The 17,860-nt window shown below is 47.3% G+C and overlaps 1 protein-coding gene across 5 annotated transcripts in view; it reads left to right on the top strand.

The window, feature by feature from the left end:
• The first annotated feature begins 730 nt into the window (after nt 1-730).
• Nucleotides 731-17,860, top strand: part of KCTD15 (potassium channel tetramerization domain containing 15) — a 60,749-nt gene continuing 43,619 nt past the window's right edge. Inside the window, exons 1-2 of one of the 5 annotated variants that reach the window (XM_063313239.1) lie at nt 731-894; nt 6,465-6,643. In XM_063313239.1, the coding sequence (XP_063169309.1) occupies nt 6,480-6,643 (164 nt within the window). In that variant the 5' untranslated portion in view covers nt 731-894; nt 6,465-6,479. Of the gene's footprint in view, nt 895-1,288; nt 1,442-1,764; nt 1,881-3,326; nt 3,551-4,128; nt 4,382-6,464; nt 6,644-17,860 lie in introns of those variants that run through there. The other 4 variants (XM_063313240.1, XM_063313237.1, XM_063313238.1 and 1 more) reach the window with 4 other exon arrangements.

The following is a 17,860-nucleotide window of genomic DNA, read 5'->3' as shown; positions in this document are numbered from 1 at the left end:
CCTTTCCCTCCCTCTGCCACAGGCGGAGGAGAAGCTGGCGCTCGGCTCCGTCTTTGGAGCAAGTCCTGCGGGGCGCCGCAGCCTGAACCGCTGCTTGCGGCAAGGGAGGGCCGACAACCCGGAGGATTCCCAAGCAGGCGGCCTCTCGGGACGAGGCGCCGGCGCCCGAGCCCGAGCCTGAGCCTGGGAGAGCCGGCTGGCAGACCCCCCGAGGCAGCGCTCGCCAACCAGGCCGGGCCCGCCCCGAGCTGCGGCAGAGCTGGGGGCGCGGGGAGAGGCCGGGCAAGCCGAGGCGGGCCGGGCCCCCGGCGGCCCCATCCGCCGAGCCCCGTCTTTGAAACGGCGCCTCTGGCCCGCGGCGGCGGCGGCGGCGGCGGCCGGGCGCTTCTGTCCAATCGCGCGGTGCCCGGCCGCGCACGTCAGCGGAGCCTAGCCAGGGCCCGCGGCGCAGTCGGCGTTTCCAGCGCCGGTCGGGGTGAAAAGCGGGTGGGGGCGGGAGCGAAGGCACTCCGGGAAGCGGGGCGCAAAGGGGAGCCGGCTGAGCGCGCGCCGAAGCGCGTCTGCAGAAGCGCCGCGCGAAACTTGCTCCGGTCTGTCAACAAGTGCACCTCCGGCGCTGCCCTCCGCACGTCGCGGGGAGAAGGCCCGAGCCCGCGCTCCTTGCCCGAGGCCGGACACTGATGCCGGGCTGCAGCTGCGCGGGGAGCTGGCGCAGCGGACCGCACGGCGATGGCTCAACTCAGCCTGGCCGCCGCTTTCCCGCCGCCGCCCCCCCGTCGCTGGAGGGACGTGGCCGCCGCGGCCTGACGCTCCTTAGCCCGCGATCCCCGCAGCCGAGGAGCGGGAGGCGCCGGGACCGTTAGCGGGGAGCGCGCTGGTCCTGCGGGAAGGAAAGTAAGTGCCGCGGGAAGGGGAAGGGAGCGAGTCGGCGCCGGCTCTTCAGAAATAAGCGTAAGCCCACCGGGAAGAGTTATTTTTCAAGCGGTCCCAGCCCGGCAAGCCTGAGCGCGCGGTCCGCAGAGGAAAACCTAGAGGGGAGGCGAAGCTGCGATTTCCCGGGCGAGGGCGCGGGGGCCGAGCGCTGCACGCCCGGGAGGGGCTGGCCCAGCCCGGAGCAAGACTTGGCCGCCGCCGCCGCCGCGGCTTCCCCGCCCGCGCTCGCCCTCCCCGCGGCACTTCGGAGCGAGGAGGCGGCCGCCTCGGCTGCCGAGCCTCCCCCTCCCCTGCGCAGACCGAGCAGACAAAACAAACAGAAAGGCGGCGCGGAGCGGGAAGCCGGGGAGGGAGCGCTGGCAGCGGCGGGGGACAAAAGGCAGGCGAGCACCCGGCTCCCGGCATCTCCGGGCCGCGGGCCGAGCGGAGCAGCGCCGCGGAGAGCCCGCGGCCAGGGTGGGGGAGGCGGGGTGCGCATCGCCGGCTCGCCCCTTCTGCGGCGCACCAGGTAAGGCGAGCAGCCCAGCCGCCGCGGCTCCTCCGGCGTCTCCGCGTGCGCGCAGCCGGGCTCGGCTGTGCCGGCGGGCTCGGGCGGGCCGCCGGGGAAGCGCGCTCGGGCTCGCGGGGGCCTGCCTGGGCGGCGGGGGCGCCAGCGCCGCTCCTTCGGCCGCGCCGGCACAGCCTGCCTCTCGTCGCGGGCGCGCGGGGCTTGGGAGGCGCGCGCGCCGCCGCCGCTTCCCCCTGAGCCGGTCTTTCGGGAGGGGCAAAAGCCGCCGCAGCCGCCGCGGGAGGAGCGCAATGGCCGGCTCGGCCTCAGCCTCGCCGCCGCCGCCGCCGCCGCCCGGGGGGACCCGGCTCACCCCGGCCCCCTAGCCTGCAGCCCCGGCGAGGCGAGGGGGAAGGCGCGGGCGGGCAGGCGGCGGCGCCCGGCTCTGCAGCCTTGCATGGTACGGGCGGGGGCGGGGCGGGGCGGCCGGCCGGCCGGCGAGGCCCGCGCTCGAGGCCGGGAGGGATGACAATGGGAGGCGGCGGCCGCAGGCGGGCCGGGCCCAAGTCTGGCGCTGGGCGAGGAGGCGGCGGCCGGCTGGGGCCGCGGGCGCTGCTCGCCGGGCGGCTCTCCCTCGGGCGGGCGGTCCGTCCGTCCGTCCGTCCGTCCGTCCTCGGCCCTCCCCGCTCCGTCTCTGCCGGCAGCTCGTAAAGGCGCCATGTTGGGCTTTTCTTTGTGGGGGGGCTCGGCCGGCCTGGTCGACTGGCTGCTGCGGGGCCGCCCGGGGCTTCCCGAGAGCCAAGCCCCGAACTTTGGGGCGCTCCCCCGCCGCCTCCCGCCTGGGGCGCCGCGCTTGTTCCTGGCTGGACGGCGGCGGGGCCGCGCGACGAAGGCCACCCCCGTGCCGGTTTGGGGGCCGCGATGGCCGGCACTTGGTTGACAGGGCTGAGGCGGGAAGTTCGGCGCGTCGAGAAAGTTTCCGAAGGGAACCGCTCCGTGGGGAGAGCGGCGCCAGCGGAGACAAAAGCGCAGGGGAGGCGCTGCCTGGGAGCCCGGCGCCCTCCTCGGCCGCAGCCGCGACCGGACTGGGAGCGCTCTCGCGGCGAGGACCAGCCAGCCGTCGCCCCCCTCCGAACTCCGGGCTCTTGCCCCCCGGCCCGGTTGGGGCCAGGCTTGACACCCGGGCCGGGAAGCGGGGGAAGTCCGGCTCCCGATGCTCCGGGTGGGGGGCGAGGTCGGAGGGCCGGGCCGGGCCGGGCCTGTGGAAGGAGGGGGAGCCGAGCCGCGCACTTCCCCGCGGGATCGTGCCCAGGTTGGCCCGCGCGGTTGGGCACGTGGGGGGGGGGGGGCGGGAGTCTAAGGGTGGCTGGAAATGCGGGTTGCGCATGTTTGCGCAGTTTCATTTCGTGTTTTAAATGGGCACGAAGGAATTAAACTGCACGAGTGAATAACAGCATTAGTTTCAATTGTTGTTGTTGTTAATCCAGGCAACAATAAACTTTGGAAACAAAAGCGTTTTTATATCCTTAATTAGTCTTGCTTCCCATCTGTGAGCTTTTAAGACTCGAATGCCTTGATTTAAACTTTGTTCCTCCTTTGGCATGGCTTTGTGTTCCAGCCACTGCTTTTAGTTATTGATTTGATTCCCTTCCCTGCGTGGCTGCTGCTTCCTTGTCTGCCACCTTTATCCTTGCGCTCTCTCTCTCTCCCTCAACCAGCTCCCACTCCCCATAATGGCTCCTGTGTCCCCCAGCTGTGAGCAGATGGGAGAAAATTGCATCCAACCCAACTTCCTTTGCACTTTTGAAGTCTTTTTTTTAAAAGTAGGATTTCAGTCTGACAGTGTACTTATTGAAGAATAGCCATGTGGGCTTGGGGTGGGGGGGCAGCAGGCAGAGGCAGACAACACCCTGGAAATTTCTGCAGCCTTTCCTCCCCACTTTTTTCCCCCCAGGGTGATTGCCACAGGCATGGAGGAGAATGGAGCTCGCACAACTGCCTTCTGTTTACCTTTTATGGATAAAAAACAGAGTCCCAGAGAAGCAGCTACATGGAGAAACAATTTTGGTGAACTCATCTCAAGCTGTAGCAGCCTAGCTAGTTTAATCACCCCTGGAGAGCAGAACAACTGTGAGCTCAATGGGACACAAAATCATTTTGTGTGTAAATGAGCGTGGGATGGCGCTTATTTCACTTTCCACGGGCAAATGGGTTTTACAAGCAGTGCTTTGGCAGTTAGCATAGGGGAGCAGGGAGGGAGGGTCTGAAAGATCCCAGTGAGCCATGCCAGGCGCATACATGAGCTCGACTAATTTGAGGCATGATCCACTTGGAAATCTCCCCACACATAGCTCCATTAAGGAGATGTGCCCTCCAGAGCTGCACATTATTTTTGGCCTGGCTGATGTGGGGAGAGGCAATACACTCTGCCTTCAGCAGGTTGACATAGTCTCTTCTTCAGGGGCAGATAGTCCACGTGTATTATTTGAAACTTGGTGCTTGTTACCCATCACAATTGTCAATGTCTTCCTAACTGGATTTCTTAAATTGTTATTTTAAGAATTAGAATGCTTTTTCTAATAATACATAGTAATACGTAATGCTTGAGTAATACACCATTTTAAGGGCATGACATAATAAGTTGCATGTTTATAATTCAATGTATAATACCCATCTTCAGTGACAGAAGTGACGAGTGCTTTTGCAGTGTCGACATCTATCTTTTTAGGGTGTTTTTTCAAAATTTGGGTCTTAAGTTTTAGAATCGCGTTTGCTACATTTTATAGGCTCCCCTTTTCTTGACTTTTCTCCTGCTGTGAGAGAATTCCAAGACAGGTTTCAGGAAATCCTGCTAGGGATTAACACTTTTCTAGCTGTTTCTTGAAAGAGAAAATAATGGTGCAGCTCAGTGCAAAATTGCTTCCAAGTAAGCCCCATTGGACAGTATGGATTTACTTTCAGGTAAATAGGCTTCTGTAATGTTTGCAAACCTAATGCTATTTACCATGTGACAAATTTGATAATCTGGGAATTTGTTTCCAAGGAAGCCTCTTTGGCACAGCTAATACTTGTCTTCTAAACAGATGTTACATAGGATGCTCCTCCACTCATCAAAGAGAATCATAGCAGTAGGTTGAACCCTTGCTCTTGAGCTGGGGGGGGGGAGGCAGCAGACACATTTCAAGATAAATATACTAAAAATTATTGCAAGAGGCATCTTTGTTCTAAAATTTCATTCCAAAAACACTAGGAAGGGGAAAGCTTTCATTAAAGAAACAGCTTCAACTGACTGGACATTTTAAGCAAGAAATATCTTTTCTTGAGCCAGTCCAGCTAAGCTTTTAGCTGGATTTAATCCACAGAAAATAGTATGAACACAAGGATGTGGGTGTTAGGAAAAGACTAGATGTCAGTCCTTGCAGATGTGGTACATTTGCAAATGGAATTCGACCCCAGCAGACAATGGGTTATGGGTAGGCGTAACATGTAAAACTTGTATTTATAAAGACCATATTGTTCGAGTTACCACGTGAAATATTCCCTCAGCAAGAGCCACTGGAGAAACGCAAGATCCACCCAGCCCCCTAGAAAACGTAGCCCTTCTCTTTGAAGCCAGTATGGTGATCAAATTATTATCAACAGTTTCCTGTTAATTAGCTGAGGCTTTTACTCACAGTTTTGGGTCCTGCACAGGTTGAGTCTTCATGCTAAAAGGGAAAGATGGGGATCTAGCATGAGGTGATGCCAAAGACAGCATAAAGGAGTCTTTGCTCACCACATGGTTATATTTGTTCAAAAAGTCCAAAAATGGTTCTTTCCATATCAGAGAAAGTGCTTCCTAATGAGTCGTCATCTGCTTCATGGTGGGAATGGCATTGCCCAGGTGAACCCCTGGGATGCTGTTTCAAAGGAAAATGTGAAGATTCTGAGAAAGGAGACCAGTTTAATCGCTAAGAAAAGGAAATGTGCTGTGAAATACCACAGAGGAAGTACCTCCTCAAATCTTGGCAGAATATAGTCATGCAATATCAGAACATTAAATTATGCTCAGAAATTTCATCGCTATAATCGTTGGCATATTTTGCTTTAATACACAAGGGAAAGGATAGAAGTGGCGGGTCTGCTCTGCCTTTTGAAAGATTTTCTGCTGGCTACCTGTATGCCCTACATGATTATCTATGCCAGTGAAAACAATGGGAAGACTGTCAAACATTAAAAAGTTATCGTTGACAAAGTGCCTTAGTTTCTGCATAGACAAAAATTCCATAGCACTTGAATAAAAACCTTAATGCATACATTTCATTTAAAGATGTACCTGAGTTTCAAATGGGGGTGGGGGGCTTTAGGTATTAAATATAAGGGGATTGGTATATGTGTGTTTCAAAGGGAGGCTACAGGATAATTGGAAATTATGCATAGAAAAGACATTGCAGGGCAGTGGTAATTGTTTAAACCTTTAGTTTTGCCTGTCCTTCCATTCTCTCTTCTTCTGGATACCTTGTCCTGAAGATAACAAATAGATATCTGTTTTCTTGTGTGGTTAGTTATTTAAAAAGCCACAAAAATAGTTCTAAGTTTGATGTGAATTTTACTACATGTCTAAATGAAACGCCTTAGGTACTGAGGAAGTCACTAATTTAGAGGTGTCTTGTTACCGAGACAAACTTGCAAAAACCCCTGAATCCCAATTCACAAATTGGTTATTCGTTTGTCAGGGGATATTTCACATCTAACACATAAGCCTGCGACCTTTAATTAGAATTTTGCAGTTTGTTTTATGCCCCTTGAGGCTGACACCTTGAAAAAGATTTTTTTCCCCTTGATTTCTTATTGCTAATAAGCATCTTTTTCTTTGCCGCTGGTCCTTCGAAGACTATGATGCAAATACACTTAATTATGGAGGTGGCAATAATTTGTTAGCTGAATATGTGATCAGGCAGATGCAAAAGAGATCTTATTAGATCTGTGATCACACTGGAATCAAGGTAGCGCACAACTGCATTTAAGAGGAAATTGTTCTTTTCTGTCTGGGGTTTCTTTTTAGGAGGAAGGCAGAGCGATGTCCCGTCTCTCTCTGACACGGTCCCCAGTTTCTCCCATTGCTGCTCAAGGAATTCCTCTCCCTGCCCAGCTCACCAAATCCAACGCCCCGGTGCATATTGATGTAGGTGGTCACATGTACACCAGCAGCCTCGCGACCTTGACCAAATACCCGGATTCCAGGTAAGGCCGCCCTTGCTGAAGGGCCAGGGCCTCTGCATGTGTTGTTGTGGTTACTGCTCTAGCATGAGATAATTCAGAATAATTCAGTCTGAGGTTTGCTGTCATGGGAACATACCTGTTATTTCCAGACAACGATCTGATTTTGGGTGATGCTCTTGGTTCAGGGGAAGGAAATGTGCTATTTAAAGGTAATTTTAACTCAGGGGTCTGCGTGTTTTTGTCAGCCAACTATCAAATGACTTGCCATTTTTTAAAAATCAAGACTGAGTGGTGGAATTTTTGCTGTCCTTTCAACAACATAGTGTCTTGTTTTGTCAGTGGGATGTTCTGCCAAAGGAAAATTGCTTTTATCTGTAGCAGCCTTCCATAGAATGGCAAAACTGTGGGTCCTCCTTTAAGAAACTCTTGGTGTGTGTGTGTATGTTGTGTTAATTAATGGACAAAGACAACATAAGTCATTAATTTGCTAGTGCTGCATTGCTTGCCCCTTGCCTCTTCTGAATGATTAGGGAATAAGTCCCAATTTCAGCCATCTTGCCTTGCAAACACAACATATTCAATTGAAAGCATTTTCAGAGGTAAAATCAAATAAATGCATAAGTTCAAGTTGAGCAGTACCTACTAAGTGTCCAACAACAATCTGCTGCTGCCCGCAGTGACTTACACCGTTGTAACTGGTAGAAATCAAAGCCACATCTGTTTCATAGAGCAGGGGATTCTTTGGGGTTTTCTCTCCCGTTTCAGTGTTGAATTCTGTTGGAAGAATGTCTTCTTGGGAGAAGGTTAGATTCAGTTTTAAGGATCTCTCCAGCACCATTGCCAGTAAGGTGGAACAGATTTAATTCCAAGGAGTATCAGAATAAGTTAGCATTGAGTAGAAGTTGCAATTCCCATTGTACGTGATGGATAGTAATAACTGCTTAATACACTAGTTTCCCTAGCCGGAGTCTCTCGTTGCTTTGGGACTGTAGCTCCTAGCAGCCCAAGCCTCAATGGTCAGAAGATAGAACTGCAGCCCCAGCAAATGTGGAGGGCACCAAGTCAGGGAAGTCTACTGAACACTCAGTGGGGGAAGATCTCCTACACAAAACTCATGTGAAAGGAACTGATCTGCCCCATTGAGCCAACCTTGATTATTTAAAAAGTTATATAGTTTCCAAAGAGAACATTGGCTAGGAGTTCTTCCTAGGCTGCTGATGTAAATTGTGTAAATGTTTGAGTACAAATGCATGAAGCATCATATGCACTCCTTAGAGAGAGAAGTGTACTCCCTCTTACTATAAGAATATAGTAAAGAAAAAGAAAAGAAATATATAAAGAAGTTACTTCCTCCTCCTTCACAAATATAAACAATTTTAGTACCTTGTCACCTTCTCTTAAAATACAACTAATGATCTCTTTTTCCTGTATCCCATCTATAAACAAATCCATAAAAGCTCGTCATTTCAATCCTGAGGTCAGCAAAAGTCCATTAAGGGTTACCAGAGATAACAACATACCAATTTTAACCTTGGTCAAATAAACTGACATTATATTCCTTCCTTTTTCTTCTAACAATCTTGATCTTTAGTCCTTTTCAAATAATGTCCTAGAACTTGATTTCTTTTCATTTTTTCTTTGTCCCTTCTCACAAAATTATTCAAAGCTTTAACAAGCCTCTTTTGTAAATCCAATATAGGAAAGTTATCCAGGTCACACTCTGCATTTGTTATTTGTATATTAAATTTTAAAACATCAGCCGGTTTCTTTTGTATGTCCAGTGTAGCATCTTTTTCCATGTCATTCTTGTAGCCTGTCATTTTTAAATCCACTTTCAAATCAGTCTCAGTCTTGTCAGGTAAAACTTGTTCCTCTTTCACAACATCTTTTACAGAGTCTGCCTATAGAGGCAGACACTCTTAGAATCAACTTCTCCGTCCATTGTTCAAAAATATCCTTCAGTAAGTCCAATGTTAAAATACTTTGCTTCATTCTGTATTTGTAAGTCGAGTTTGAATGTTCTTCTCCTTTAACTATAATCTATTGTTCCTTCTAGTTCCCTCTAGTGTCCAATTTTTAAAATCTTATTTTATATTTTTTTTTTAAATCAAAACAGAAGCTTTTTCCCACAGGGAGGATTCTTTATAATTAATCCCAAGATCTTATTTCAGATTTCTCTGGACCCTTAATCTGTTTGTAACTTTCTAAAATCAAAGTTTTAATCACCCTTTTGCTGTTTATTAAAAAGAAATGTCCTTAAACTTGTAGTTAAAACTTCTTTCGCTAAGGATTGAAGGAAACTCCCCTGGTGCAGTAAAACTTGTCAATCCAAAGGTTCCTAACAGCTGAAAAGCAGTTAACAAGCAATTTCCAAAAGTGATTAGAAAAGGAAGTATGTGAACTCGGTGCCTTTTCAAAGGCGCCGACCACAGTTTGAGCAGGATGGCTATTCCTTTTCTCCCAGATCTCTAAACCTGCTGGAGTCTGCTGTCTTGTGCAGAGGAGCAACTGTCTGGAGTACTTGTGGGCGATCTCAAGTCCTCTTCTTGTTTGGAGAGGAATTACTGAAGAGCTGGTCTTCTCGCAGGCTCTTCATTCTGCTGCAGTCGTCAGCTCCGCTCTTCGCAGAGCTGTCTTCAGTCACCATTCTTCCCCAGAAATCACAATTTATTGACTTGTTTGTATTTGCATCAAACACAGAAGGACCCTTCCGTTGAGATTTTGTTGGGTGGCTGGAGGTATCTTCCTCTTCCTTGCTTTGATTTTAGGGGCTGGAACTCAAATGTGATGACCTTACAACAGCCCTTTTTTAGTTGTTTAGGACTGTGACTGAAATTTGGGATTTTTGTGGATGAATAATGCTTAAACAAACCCCCAAAGTAGGCCACTCTTGTTATCCTCCCAGGGTAGGATCAGTGCAGTGGCTCAGTTTGAACCTGTAGCCATAAACTCACTAGTTGCTTTGGGTCCCATCTAACCTCCTTTGTGGATTGTGAGAATCAAAGGAAAATTTGTAAAGTTCTTGGGATCTGAGTGTAGTAAATCAAGACTAGGTAGCCTGAAAATCCTCTGCCCTCTTTTTGCCAGCTCACAGCCAATTCCTTTAACTTCTGCTATGCAGACAACTGGCCTGGCCTCTGAGTTGCTCAGTTCAGTTCAGTACTTTATTATGGTCACTGATGAGAATTCAACAAGAGGGAATAAAACAGAATAAAACAGTATAATTTACGACTAGATCATTGAGGCAATCAAAGTGTGCCTGGTTTTACAAATAGTATTACAAAATGTGGCCATGTTCATAGAACTGAATCATACTGGTCTGATGATAATAGCTGTCCATAGAATAAATCAGAATTACCTGGGTACTTCGTTAAGTAAGAAGTAATAAGATGGACCTTTCCATCCTGATGAAAAATGCAGTTTTAGCTCTGGGTGGGGTGGGTATTTTATCTGCCTTCAAGAACTGACGCAACTGCCATACTGGGGACATTGGCACTCTTCGGAGTTTAGGGACAATTATATGTAGCAGATATCTTGCTGGCCTAAAGGAAGGGCCTGGCTACTCAGAAAAACATTCCTGGGGCGGGCACATTGATCCACTGGGCTTCCAGATCTTAGGCATATTACTTAAGTGCAACGAGAGCTTGGTCATAGCCTGTTATTAAAAAGGGGGTTCTTCCTAGAAAACCACAGTATTGTGGTTCTGGCAGAATCATCCTGTTCCATATTGATTCATAATTGTCTACAAAGAGGAGAGCCAGGCTGTCTGAAAAGAATAGCTATTTCCACCAATATGCAATAATGCAAATCCATGCACCTTTTCAACTTTGGTCAATCCTCCCTCCCCAATATTACATTAGAGACATTGTAGGAGAAGAGACGTGCTAAGTTTATTGTGGCAAAAAAAAATCAGAAGGAGCCTTTTTCCAACTAACAAATTTTACTAAAAGGCATAAGCTTTTCATGAAAATTAGACTCTTTCTGATTTTTTAAATATTATATTAAGAAAGCATGGGCAATTTGGAATATAGCCCTTAGAAATTTGGGCTGAACTCTTCTCACTGGGGCAAAGAACTGTAAAGTCTCAGTTGAGCTACAGACAATGATTGTGCGTGTGCTTTGGTGAAATAAAGCTTTAATGCTCCTGGGTTATGGTGTACACCTCTGGTAAAGTGGAAGGACTATGTAGCTGCCACTGTTTTCCATGCATTTAGAATGAGATTTTTACCTGCTCTATAATCTGGACATGCTGCTTTTGACGCGTGTGTGTGAGTGTGAGAAGTCTTGTGCTGGGTTGTAGCCCAGGGCAACTTGGCTTCCCGTTACCTGTAGCTCTGTAATGGGAGTACACAGGCAAAGCAGGGAAGGGCAGGAGTGACCTGCTGGCTCTCTGATGTCTCCCCACCAAATTTATTCAGTGGTTAATTTATTTGTTCAATTTGCATCCTGCATTTATAGTCCTAAGTGGCTAATGCTGCTTCCTCACAAGAATCTTTCATTTTGGTTCTAGAACTTCTCTCTGTCTCTGTCAAATGCAGAACAGCCTTGCGAACTGCAAAGTTACTCAAACACACACCTGTATCAAAGGCCTTTCTATTAAGTTTCTCAAAATCAGGAGAACACTGGCTTGGAGTGTTGCATCGCAAACTGAAGGCATAGAGGTCACTATAGATAACTTTATGATGCCAGCTCAGGAGCTGTTGGGTGAGAAGGCCTCCCCTTTCCAGCTTCTCCCATCTCAGCGGACTCCATTGCCTGTCCCTTTGCAGCAGCCAAGGTGAAGGGTTAGGGAATAACGGGATGCCGTGGGACTCTGTCACTGCCCCGGGCAGCACTTCTTCACAGTGAGCTCTGACTGGAGGCTTTTGAACAAATGCATCACAGAAATATGCCATGATAAACACAATATACAGAGTTTTAAAACCCACTAAGAATGAGAATGGTCTTGGAGTTAAAGGTATCAGGCTAGAAATTGGGAGACCGTGGGTTCGAGTCCTACCTTAGGCACAAGGCGTGTGACTCTGGGCCAGTCCTCCTCTCTCAGCCTGAAGAAAAAGGTCCTGGCAAAGCCATTTCTGGAAAGGTTGCCAAAAAAAAAATGCAGGGACTTGTTTCTGCAGTAATAGCATTGACTTGATGGACCATAATAACAACAAAGGACAGGAATGGTTTTGCCTGATATCCAAAGGTCATTAAAGTACAAATATTTAAGTTGTCATTAGGCGGAGGGCAAACATTACCCCTGCAGTATTAGTAATAACCTGCCTGGTGTGAACCTTGTTCAGTTGGGGGCGTTTTTGGAGCTGCCATAGAACCTTGGACACTGCAGAGTGCTTAGAGGTGTCTTTTGGGAGCGCCACACAGATCCAAGACACACAGCAGGAACTGAGACCATGCACTAAAACATCCACCCTTTCCTGCCTGTAGCACCTACAGATTTCACAGGAATTCCAGATTTCCTGGAAGAGAGTAGGAAATAGGGTGTTCCAAGCATCTCATCTGATTTCTGGCTCATAAAATGGAAGGAAAAGGAGGGTAGCTGTGCCTGAGGATCCTTTTGCCGATAACAGCAGCTTCACAGCCACACGTGTGGTTCCGTCATCACCAGTTGTGTGCACGCTCTTTCCTGGCTCCCTTTCCTCTTAGCCTCTTTTAAGCATTTTTAGAAGAAAGTATTCAAAGGTTTGTAATTCTTAGATTCTTCTATTCCATGGCTGATGCTACATTTTGGAAAGAAATGTCAGTTTCAGAACAGTTTCTTCTGGATTTCGCATTCATGATTTCATTCTTGCTAACATGGAAGAGGCCATGAAACACCGTGATCTTCAGGTAAAGATTTGCGTGACAGATTGTAATTATTTTGAAGGGAAAAAAACTGCAAAGGCATCCAAGATGTTGATGTTAAAAAAATACTACCCTGTGCATCAAGTCAATAAGCTCGTGCACATAATAATTCTGTTTGGGTATTTCACAGGCAGGAGATGTGAAAAACTTGCAGCCGTACTCTCGGTTTTCATACTGCCCACCATACAGTTAGAGGCCAAGCTGTAGCCTAATAAAAATCATTTCTCCACTCTTGCGTGTGGTACTGATTCACCTGTTGAGGTTGAAAGGCCTCCTCTTTTATAAAACAGGGCCACTGCTTCCTTCTCCCACTCGGTTGAGTGGCCTGGTTCCTACATCACACTGAGCTTTAGTGTTTATGTAACCTTGGTTTAAGGAAACCCACAATTTGCCGTAACAAGTTAAGCCCATACAAAAGAAGTACACTAGCATAGCTTAATGTTTTGTGTGAATTCCTTCTTGTTCAGTAAAGACCAGTTCCCTAACTGACACCTCCTAGAGCAGCCAAGTCCAGAACTGCAGGTCGACCAGTGGACAAAGAGCTGCAGATTGGAAGAGCCTTTAGTCCTGGAAAATCTGGGTTTGAGGAGCCAGCAGTTCCCAGTGGAAAATGGTCTGTTTCCTGTTGTATTTTTGATCCTCTTTGGAGGCGGTTTTTAAACCTATTCACACCTCTGATACACAGCTATTGTGACCCCTTCTAGCATAGCTTTACCCTGGCACCCACTTCTACAGAATGTTGGGAGTACTCCTGGTTGAACTGGAGAAGCATAAAGAGGGCTGGAGGCAGAATGGAAGAACAGACCCAGCGTAGGCGCTGGGATTCCTGGAGAGATTTGCTCTGACCTGGAAGGTCGTCATAAAAGCTTCCCTGCCCCCACCCCCCCCTCACTTTGCCTGCCACACCCTCTGCAGCGAAGTAAAATTCTGCAGTTACAAGTGAAGGCCAAAACACATCTCTACTGTGTGTTGAGGAGTTTCTTCAACTTCGTTAATTTGGGAAGGAGTGGTGCCTCTAATGTCTGCGTATGCTTTTTTACCACAGAAGCACAGCTCAGCCAGAGTATGCCTGGTTCCTATTGTGTGCTGCACTGTGCTGAGGTTTGCTTGTTTGCCACTTAGCCTATGTGTGAACCTAGATACTGTGGTGTATTCAGTGTTGTGTGGTTAAATAAACCATGACTTAGTGCAGTGAATGAACCAGTCTGTATGCTGTTTGCTTTTTCTCTTTGCTCCTCTTGCCCATGGATCACTGCAGGCATCTGCTGGAAGCCACAGTGACCTCACATACATCATGATGTCACTGTGCAGAGGATGCCTCTCCTCCTAACTCGAGCCAGTCCAGAAGGATACCATGACTGTTGGTATCGAAGGCAGCCAAGAGATCAAGGAAGTCCAGAATGGTTGCACTACCCCCATCCCAAGTCTGCCAGAATAATCAGCAAACACAATCAAGCTGTCTTGGTACCATGTCTCAGTCCGATTTCAGACTGAAAGGGGTATAGATAATCCATTTCTTCCAAGACCCTTTCGAGCAGCAAACCGACCACTTTCTCAACAACCTTCCCTAAAAAGGAGAAGTTGGAAGTAGGATGGAAGTTGTCTAAATCTGTTGGATCTAGCAATGGCTTCTTGAGAAGGGAGCGGACCACTGCCTCTTTCAAAACTGGTGGAACCATCCCCTCTCTCAAAGAAACATTTGCCACCTCGCAGATCCATCTGTGTGCCCCTTTCCTGGAGGCCTTGACCAACCAGAAAGGGCGTGGATCTAAAAGACAGGTGGTTATACCACAGCACCAAGGACCCCGTCCACTTCCTCAGAACTAACAGGATCAAGCTTCTTCCAGATAACAGCATAAGACCATGTTTTAGTCAACTCCATAGGACCTGCATAACTGGAGTCCAATTCAGTTTGAAGCCAAGCAGCTTTATCCACCAAGTATTGAGAATGCTTGGAAAGTGACCCTAGCCTGTAGTTAGTCAAGTTTTGTAATGATTCTGATGTTGGAGCTGAACTGAAGATTCCATGGCTGAAGACTTTATTCACTGACAGAAGTCATTAGAGGATCTCTTAGGTCAAATCGCCTAATAGGACTGTGGTGGTAGAATAAAAACTCTGCAGGCCACCTTGAGATTTGAGAGAAAAGCGAGGTAAACATGCTAATTCAACTAACAGAAGGATGTCATTTGAATCAGGTCAAATGCAAAGGTAGATATGTGGATTCAGGTATTTTGCTGTGTTATCTTTTGATGGATTGATAAAAGTGCTGAAAAGAGGGGACCTTATCCATTGAGGTAATAGGTGGGATTTGGTTATTTTTTCATCAATAGTGCCAGAGGTAAGTATCATACAGAGAGCCAATTTGGTGCAGTGGTTAGGGCACCCGGCTAGAAACCAGGAGACCGTGAGTTCTAGTCCTACCTTTGACAGGAAGCCAGCTGGGTGACCTTGGGCTGGTCACTCTCTCAGCCCCAGAAAGTAGGCAAGGGCAAACCACTTCTGAAATTTGTCAAGAAAACTGCAGGGACTAGTCCAGGCAGTCACCAGGAATCAAGACTAACTCGAAGGGACCAAATGTATATGTATATGTATGTACATTAAATGGAGATGTGCAGGATCTTGATTCCATAAACGACTTGATTTCATTTCACAAATCATAAAACCTTTTCAACATTTTACCCTGACTTAGCAACCATACTTCAGAAAAGTAAATGATGTCCCCATAATCAGCATCCATACTTTTAAGGAACCCCTGGAATTGGTGGTGATTCAGTCGCTTGGCCCTTATGAAATTCGCTGCTTTGATGACAATTTGCATGACGTTATCCATTTTTAAAGCTTTCATGCATAAATTTTCTTGATGTAGTATGCAGTGATACTTCATCAAACTTGAGTTGCCGGTGGCACTTGCATTGTCTTCTATCAATTTTGTAAGTCCGTCACTTTTACCCACCATCGCTGGGGTGCCATCAGTAGATATACCAGATATGTTGACAATGGTTAGAGAAGCTCTATTTAATGTCATTTTACTGCTTCGTAGAAATCAAGAGATTTAGTTGTGTCTTTTAATGGCACCAAAGAAGCCATTTCTTCAGTGACATTATATCCGTTATCAATACCTCTCATGAAAATGGCAAGTTGAGCCGTATCTGTAGCATCAGTACTTTCATTCAACGCCAAAGCATAAAATTTGAAATTTAGCAGCTTCACTCTTCAAACCTCTTTCAATAGATTTTCCTATTTCTTCAATTCGCCTGGCTATAGTCTGGTGAGACAAACTGATTTTAGAAAAATCGCTTTTTTTATCAGGACAAATTATATCTGCCACGCTTTCCATACATTGCTTAATAAACTCACCATCGGTAAATGGTTTTGATTTTTTTGCAATCAGATTTGCTACCAAATAACCAGCTTTTATAATAGAGTCCTTTTGAGTTGTGACTTTTTAAAAAAAAATACCGCTGAGATGACAGACATTTTTCGGTTCCGCTAATCTGTCTTTAGGACAAATTCCTTGATACGCTTCGAATTTGGCAGCATGCTTTTCCGTATAACGCCTTTTCGGTTTTCTTTGAAAACCGATAGATTTTCCCTACAAATTAAGCATAGTGCCTTACTATTTGTCTCAACAAAAAAGTACTCATCTATCCATTTTCTGCTGAATACTCTTGCCTCATCCGCGATTTTTCTTTTTTTGGTCCTGTTTTCTGTTGAAACGACGTTGAAGCCATGCTGGAATAAATTTATTTAGGAATAATACATATATATATATATATATATATATATATATATATATATATTAAGAAATAACACAACAAGCCCATCGTAACTTGTTAGGTAGGCAAATAAAGCAAAGTTTAATAATCCAGTGGGAGGAGATGGGCGTTGACAAATTTGATAGATAGATAAATAAATAATCAAATAAGAAAACTTACATGTCTACTTAATAATAATAACAGTAAACGCCTGTTGTCACAGAACACTTGTAGGTTGGTTGGAATATTATATATAACGCCGAGTCGCCACAAGCTGACGTGTGCACCGGCGGTGGCAGCGGTGTTAGCACTGCTCCGCCCCCTCCCCTACACAGCATTCCGTTGTTTCTACCTATGCAGTCCGCACTCGAGCACCACATGATCGAGTCACGAACAAAACTGCAAAATAACGTTACAAGTTTACCATATTGGGGGGCTGCATTACTAGCTGTTCCAGGCCGCACGCAGGCTGTGGGTTGGACACACCTGTAGAGCATCGTGCAGGGCTTTTGTGCGGATTGGTCATGCCCACCATTTTGCAAACAGACAGCTCTTTGCAAACAGGCACCTACCTGAAATTACACTCGGGCTCCTAAAGCATCACGATCACTGGGCCTGCCTGAAACAACTCCTGACCTCCAAGGTGATGTCCTTTCCAGGGAAAGCAGCAGAGACCCCACTGAGATGATCCTAGGAACAGAAGCCTTTTCTAACCAATATGCATCTGCATTGCAGGATGATTAATGTGTTGGTCTGAAGGGTTGAATGCAGATGTTTTGGGACTGTGGTTCCCATAATTTTGAGCTTTTGGCTCTGCTGGCTAGGAATTCCCACCTGTAGTTCCAGATATATCTGGAGGGTGATATTGACACCTCCAGTGCTGAAGACTCTCACATTCCTAGATTGAGAACAGTCAACAACTAGTGACAAGGTGGTACAGCCTGCTCAGGAAAGTCTGTTGTAAGAACATGGTCCTCTTGAGAATGAATCTTTTAAAATTGGTTCCTCTCCCTGATCCCCCACCTAGTACCCAGCTGGGTGGGGAATCAGGGAGAGGAACCAATTTTAAAAGATAGATATAATTCATTCTCAAGAGGTCAAAATTGGCCAACTCAAGGTCCAATTGAAAGGGGCTTGAAGCTCTTTATTCCTTAGAAGTCTCAGGCAGAAGGTGTTCACCCTACTAGGTAGACCAGTCTAAGAAACCAATACCACATGGGTCAGGACTAGTTTTATTGTAACAGCTATAGTAGCAAAATCTTGCAAGTCTGAATGTGCTTCATCATTTCCTTGTGTGAACAAGGGAGGGACCTGTCTGAGCCATTTTCTCAAACTAGAATGGACTTAAGCCACACTTGTCTGTTACCTTGGTAGTGGCTCTTCCTCCTGTTCTTCAAGGCCATCCCTTATGCCCTCTACCGAAGTACAGCCTGAGAAGTAGAAAAAAATCCTGGTAAAATGCAGTGGCAAAGCACTTCTGTAATACTTCCCAGAAAATGAGATACATGTCTCCAAGAAGTCACTAGGAGTTGAGCTTGATCTGAAGGACACTTTACCATCACCTTGCCCCACGCCCTCACCAGTAAGGCTTCCATTGAGACAGAGGTTCCTGAATCGCTTTCATGTCTGTCCTTGCCT

Source organism: Candoia aspera, chromosome 11, assembly GCF_035149785.1.
Source record: "Candoia aspera isolate rCanAsp1 chromosome 11, rCanAsp1.hap2, whole genome shotgun sequence".
Lineage (NCBI taxonomy): Eukaryota > Metazoa > Chordata > Lepidosauria > Squamata > Boidae > Candoia > Candoia aspera.
The sequence above is the reverse complement of the archived record's forward strand: the minus strand, read 5'-3'. Positions and strand labels throughout refer to the sequence as shown.